The 6,810-nt window shown below is 38.2% G+C and overlaps 1 protein-coding gene across 1 annotated transcript; it reads right to left on the bottom strand.

The window, feature by feature from the left end:
• Positions 1–124: 124 nt before the first annotated feature.
• LOC118277610 (serine/threonine-protein phosphatase 2A regulatory subunit B'' subunit gamma-like) lies at positions 125–5,259 on the bottom strand. Its single transcript, XM_050696518.1, has 7 exons — positions 5,026–5,259; positions 4,181–4,532; positions 3,561–3,732; positions 2,677–2,865; positions 2,109–2,245; positions 1,594–1,807; positions 125–979 (listed from the first exon to the last, which is right to left on the bottom strand). The coding sequence occupies exons 1-7, from the start codon at positions 5,165–5,167 to the stop codon at positions 752–754; spliced, it is 1,434 nt and encodes a 477-aa protein (XP_050552475.1). The 5' UTR covers positions 5,168–5,259; the 3' UTR covers positions 125–751.
• Between the last annotated feature and the right edge of the window lie 1,551 nt (positions 5,260–6,810).

Here is a 6,810-nt window from a genome sequence, read left to right as displayed (position 1 = left end):
TTAACATTCTTATATAGATAAATTTTCACCCTGCATTAAGCAATCACATACAATATTAACCAATCGAAACGAGATTGCGTTTTTCGCTCTGATTGGTTGGTTTATTTCAGCCCACCGTAAGCAAACTCATACTAAGGGTACTGATTAGCCGGCTTAAATGAACCAACCAATCAGGGAGCGGGACGGAGCTATGTAGGTTGTATAGCTCCTTCCCTCTTGCACTGCTTAGTGATCGACCATTCTGACACAATTGTAATACCAGACTAAGGCCCCAGAGCGCCGAACACGTACAACGAACTTTAATTTTCTAAATTCACACTTTATACTAATTTTTACATTCATATTTGTCCTCATAATTCCCTCTCCAACCATATCATATAGTATAGGAAAATCCATCCAATAATTTAGAGTCCAACCACTATCAATATGAACAAACTCGTCTTTCTAAACTTTTTTACAAATACATAAGTGAAAGTCAACATTATTTATTTCAAATAGACCAGGAAGGCACTTTTGAACCTCAAATCAAATACAATAATATTAATAACGTCTGTCTGTCAGTCAGTCCTCTAGTGAAGCTATTTGCTTGTTTCAAAGTGTCCACCAATCAACGTATAAGAAAATACATCCAACAATTTTGAGTCCAACCACTATCAACATAAACCAACTCGTTCCTCGTACAAAACACCACTTATAAAGCAGTTTATATTTTGAACCGATCCCCATTGAATTGGAGTCGTGATCCAGTATGTCAGGCGTGGTCTCCGGCGGCGGCCAGAGCCTCCCTGTTCTCATACGCCCAGAACCCTTGCAGCTCCAGCAGTATCGACACCGCCGTGTGACCGTGGCCGCTGCGGATCAGATCCTGAAGGGTGATCCTCGTTGGATCCTCTGGTCGGATCATGTCGAATATTTCGTCCTTCACGTCGTCAAAGTTGACAGGCTCCGCACCATGAGCAATCATCTGCTCTTGTATTGCCTGCGGAGATTTTAGGTGGTTAGTTTAGACTTAAGATGCTAGTGAAGTCGTTTGTTGCCAAGGAAAATATTCTATAGTATAAAAATTAGTCGGGTTTTCCTTCCTGACACTATAACTTCAGATTTGTTGGAAAAGTTTCGGGGTCCATGAGGTTTATAGCAGAAAATTCAGGAAAATTTTCTGAGAAAAGCAGGCAAACAGAGGGAATATGTTTTCACATACAGCAGCATCTCTGGCACAAAAGATGCTATCTGACGTCTACAATATTTATTATTGTAGACGTCAGATGGCATCTTTTGTGCAATGGGAAAAAATCTCAATAAAGATTAATTTATCAATAATGCCAGTAGTTATTGTAATTTTATTTTGGTTCGAAGAATCGAAATTATATGAAAGAGCAGGCATGAAAAGACTGATGCTTACCCCTTTTTCCAATATTCCCAATCTCCGTATCCCCAATAACCCTTAAATTCTTAACCCCCAAAAGACCGGCAACGCACTTAACGCCTCTGGTGTTTCAAGTGTCCATAGGCGGTGGCGATTGCTTACCAATCTTACCATCAGGTGCTACGACTGCTCGTTTACCACCTTATACCATAAATAAAAAAACTCACCTTAAAAAAATAATTCAGCGTGAAAGCATCTAGGTACCCGACACAGTTGATGTCTAGTACTCTGAACAGGTACGCTAGGGCGGCCGGCTGCTTCCTGTTCTCTAGTGCCAGGACTAGGTCCAGATAGGTCTTGTAGTCCATCTCCCCGTCATAGGTGAGGCATTGTTGGAACACACGTTGTAGAAAGGCTCGGGTTAATGTGCCTGAACCGTAGCTGAAAAAAAGGTGGAAATGTGTTATTAGTTAGTATTATTGCTATATTGGATTTATAGCAATAAAAAACGAATTAAAGTTTAGGAGTGGAAGCAAATGCGTTATTTCTACCTATAAAATGTACCTAGAAATGACGTCGCGCTATTTCAAATCGATATATCTGCGAAAGTATTTGCTTCAGGCAGAAAATAGAAAATGTGTGTCTAATATTTTAAAATAATCTACAAGACGGACATTAAAATAAAAATTATTTACGACTAATTAACCGAATACTATAAATAAACAATAAAGTAACAGCTCACCCGGCCAACTCATTAATGCTGAGCATGCCGTTATGGTCTCGGTCCAGGTTGAGGTACTGTCCGTACACGCGCAGCGCCGACGCCGCGCTGAACCAGTTCTGCTCCTGGATCTCCATTGGCAGGTCTTCTTCACGGAGCTGGAATTATAATAATGTTTATTTGATAATGTTGAGCCATTACTACACGTGATGAAAACGTATAATAAAGAATACATTTTGTGGCGACACATGTAAAGTGACAGATGAAAGAAGTCGCACATAGACTGTAGTCGATGAACAAATCAACAATAGATGACGTCACAAATCCTACATCGCACATGTGAAGTTTACATGGATAGCAAATCCCAACGACCAATAGTTGGACAGAAAGCCCGCCAGTCAAGATCACTTCGCCTGGTCGGAGGATTCTTTCTTGAGGAACATTACTCACCGTTCCCTAAAACACCAATATTTGGCAATAGATTCAATTGAAAAATAAATAGCGGCAAATCCACGATGTTGCTGGTAAGCTACAGTGAGCTCTTTAGCTACTCTTAAGCAATCATGATATAATACCATCTCTTTCTCACCTCCAACAAGTCATCAAGGAAGGAGCAGGACAGCACGTCTCGTATCCTCACCCTGCCCACTCGCAACGGATCGAGGAAGAACAGGAACTTCCTTGCAGCCGTGCATACGTAGAATGAGCTGAAGGATGAGTCCAGCCCGTCCAGGGCTGCCAGGGATGGTACCAGCTCGGCTATGTAGCTTTCTAGGTCCTGAAACAATGTTTTTAATAATTATCAGTAAACAACATTAATAAAACCGAACCTCCTCTTTTTGAAGTCGGTTAATTAACCAAAACCTGCTCTTAATACACAAACACTTTTCCGAAAACCGCATCAAAATCGGTTAGGCCATTCGTGAAATAATTGCGCACAAACATACATAGATACATGCAAATAGGTCAAACATAGAACCTCCTTTTTGGGCACAGGATGGGGCAACAGCCTAAAATAATAATTATGTAACTATCAAAGCGTAAAAAGTGTGTCACACATAGAGGAGTTGAAGGAGAATACGGACGGTCTTTGCCCTGCAATGGCACGATCATGGCTGAAAACTAAATCTAACTAGCAAACTCCACCCTAGCTAATTGTTTCATACAATAAGTTCTTTCTTCTTTTCTTTCTTTTTTTTTTCTTTTCTTAATAACGTTGCCCCACACTAGGATTTTGATGAAACAACAATTTGTGGATCACACAAAAAGTTACTCTGTGAGGGAATCGAACCCGCTACATGTTACACAGCAGCCGGTTAACCAAGTTATTCCATTGGTACTATGTACTGGCTACATTGGTACTATGTACTGGCTACGCCCATGGTACATACATAGCTGCTCACTAATTATCACATTTAAAATATTTAATATGACTTTCACAATAGCCAAACTAAGTTCAAACATACAACTTACATGTTCAGTCAAGTACCCCTGGCCGGTGACGTCATACAGCGACAGTCCGATCCTGGTCTGCTGCAGCCACACTCTTCGCATCACGTAGTTGAACAGTGACACCGCCCGCACGCGACCCACACCACCCTCGGCCGCTTGGAGACGACCGAATACTTCTGCTGTGAAATATGGTCTGAAAAACAATAGGTACAAGATTGATTTTGTTTATGAAACAAACTGATTATGCCTCTAATTCAATAAACACTCGAAAATATTATTAAGGCTGCTTTTCCATCAGAGATGTGCTATGCTACGTTGCTGTATCAATCATTTTCATTAGTACACATAGCTTAGCACTGGTGGAAACAGACTCAGCTAAGCAATATGTTTATATCGAAAAATACGTGCTATAGATCTATGCTATGGATGACTTCCCTACTATTGATACATCATATAACTATTCGAGCTGCGCATCTTCTTCGCACAGCTACATAGCTTAGTATCCGTAGAAATGGTCACATAGTTTCAGAGCTTAGCTATTTCATCTTCCTATAGCTACATAACACATCTCTGGTGGAAAAGCACAACTAATAAATTCACAACATCTCATTGTTATGACATTTAATTATAAAAATACTCACTTGTACTTAGGCCCCGCTTCATCCCGAATCTTCTTAAACTGAAAGTAGTCAATAATGAGCTCATCATTGCTGGTCACATTGTAACTCCCATTGGTCTTCTCGAGCAAACTCCAAAGATGTTTCAATTCACTGTTATCAAGCAATTCTTTGCTCTTTTTCTGTAAGAATTGGGCTCTGGTCTCTTCTCTTAGTTTCTGAGCGAGTGTATCATCAGGTCTCGGCAGTTTGAAGTAGAATTTTGGTATATTTTTGTATGAGTCCTCTTTGCCGGCTAGTTTAGGTTTGTATAGTTGCTTGAATGTGTCAACTTCTAGTTTTATGCTTTCCTCTTTTGTTATGCTTGTGGCTGTTTCTGTGGAGTTAAAGATGTTGTTAGTTAGTGTTGAATAGAATAGTGGTGTGGTGGTAAGAGGTTTAAGAAGCCCACTTCTCATGCATGAGTGTGCGGGTTCAAAATCCGTGATTGATGGTTTCTGAGTGTTAGACTCTTCCTAACTAGGAACCAACCCATTCCTACTCCCGTTTTTTGGGCCAGAGCTCCTGTAAACCTGCCAGGTAGTCCGCAGCTCCTAATCAGGCATCAGTTCTACTGCACTACCGCATAGTAAACATTTGAAGTCTTAAAAAATCAGTATTTAGGTGGAGTAATATCAGACCCAGAGCTCAGATTTTCTCCTGTATCATGGCTCATGGGTGCGTTTACAAACATACAATTTCACATACACATGGCATTGGTTGTTTTAGGACAAAATCATGACATAAATTTAGTCTTAGCAGGAAAAACTATACAACATAAGGTAATAATAATATATATCAAGTTCTTTTAGAAAATAAAGGTTCCTTACCATCTAACTTTTTAATATATTTACGAAGTTTGTCTTTTAATGTGTTATTCAGCTTAATTTGTTTGTCGTCTGGTTTCTGTTCCACAGTCGTGTTGTTATTGACTGTGTCTTCAGTCTTATTAGTTGTTACAGTTTCTGACATTGTTTTCTGTAATAATATTGCAATATTATTAGTTTAAAAGCGTATTTATTTCGATCAAAATAAACTAGAATTTGTTGTTATGACAACACAGTGACAGTTGCTTCTACACATTTTGTTTTATGCAAAAATGTTAAGCTTGATGTTAATGTTATGTTTAAAAAAATGTAAAGAAAGCTATTAAAAATTAACTTCTTGATAAAAAATACATTTTATATTCCACAAATTGGTCAAATATTTACTAAGTTATACTTCAATTACTTTATTCAAACCTATAAAAATAAAATTCTTAATTAGCTATAAAAGAAATTACTTATAAAGGAACGTAAAATAGTTGTTTCTATTCGATACTAGATGGCGTTGTATTGTTTACACATTATTCCGCTAGAGGCGCTGTTGTAACTAAAACTCGTTGATGTCTTTTGTATGAAGCAAAATAATTTATAGCTGAACGACTTCTTTTATCACAATTAAGGCGTATAGCGTTATAGTAATTATAATGTGACTCTTAAATTGTTCCTGAACTACATCTCTTGTTAACTGGACCTTCAAATACTTTCCTAGCTTTCTTACCAAGTAGTTACATTATCTGAAGAATTATGAGTGTATCAATGATTTTTTCCGCATCTATTAGTGAACGCAGTAACAAGTAACGTCGCATAAACCACAGATTGTGGTCGATTTTCCAATTTACGATCTAATATGACACCGTGATGCACTTGCAAGTGAAACTTACATACAAAATTACAAAGATGTAGAATTAACAGAAGAGCAATATTTAATAAATAATGAGCTCTCTTCTCTTGTTAAGGCGTATCAATAGTTCGAGAGAACAAGGGAGTTTTTCTATTCCTATATCGGCCATAATCTATATCGGCCATACTTTGCCCTCGATGGAACTCTATTGAGATTTTTTTAGCCATTTCAAATTTCAGTTATTTGGTGTGTAATTGTGCAGGTATTTTTACCTGTACATTTACACACCAAATAACTCAAGCTTTTGCTTGAGTTACTTGTGTACTCATTCAAGAATTAAAAGGCGATTCTTATATCACTAAATGATTTCTTTCTTAAACTATTTTTTTTTTAATTTGACTAGCCCGCCACAGCCTCTCATACCGCTGCAACTCCTGTAAACCAGGATCAATAATAGATACAACCATAAAAACACTGGAACACTAAAATCCAGCGCGTCCCAGGGATATGAATTACTGGCTTGGATCCCGCAACGAAACAAATCAGAAGATGTTATTAGAGGAGATATTATTCTTAAAGTATTACAATTCAAATCGCTATAAAAAATATGAATCCTCCACAATTACCTTTTCAACTAAGCCCATCCATATCACCATAGATCTATGTACCCCACGGTATCAGCAGAAGCCCGTGGTTTAATAACTAACGCTTTCGTTCACTGCATGCGCCGGCGCAGGTTTCACTTTGTAATGCTACTAATATCGCTTCGATACAGGACTACATAACACCTTATAGTTCTTTCTGTAGAAACCGTTTACCATCAGACAGTCCGTCAGTTTGTTGCTCCCGTCAATAGTATGAAATGAAATAGTTACAAACCTTTAATAATATCTGGTTGGGCTTTCAATCCAAGGCAGATTGCCAAAATTGAGTTAAGGCTACTTTTCTAC

The sequence above is a fragment of the Spodoptera frugiperda genome, chromosome 10, assembly GCF_023101765.2.
Source record: "Spodoptera frugiperda isolate SF20-4 chromosome 10, AGI-APGP_CSIRO_Sfru_2.0, whole genome shotgun sequence".
Lineage (NCBI taxonomy): Eukaryota > Metazoa > Arthropoda > Insecta > Lepidoptera > Noctuidae > Spodoptera > Spodoptera frugiperda.
The sequence above is the reverse complement of the archived record's forward strand: the minus strand, read 5'-3'. Positions and strand labels throughout refer to the sequence as shown.

Excerpts from the sequence above, each read along its gene's own strand:
- LOC118277610 (XM_050696518.1), bottom strand. The coding sequence starts at position 5,167 with ATGTCAGAAACTGTAACAACTAATAAGACTGAAGACACAGTCAATAAC. Across the intron at positions 4,533-5,025 it reads ATATATTAAAAAGTTAGATG|AAACAGCCACAAGCATAACA; the intron begins GTAAGGAACCTT and ends TTAACTCCACAG. Across the intron at positions 3,733-4,180 it reads GAAGCGGGGCCTAAGTACAA|ACCATATTTCACAGCAGAAG; the intron begins GTGAGTATTTTT and ends ATTGTTTTTCAG.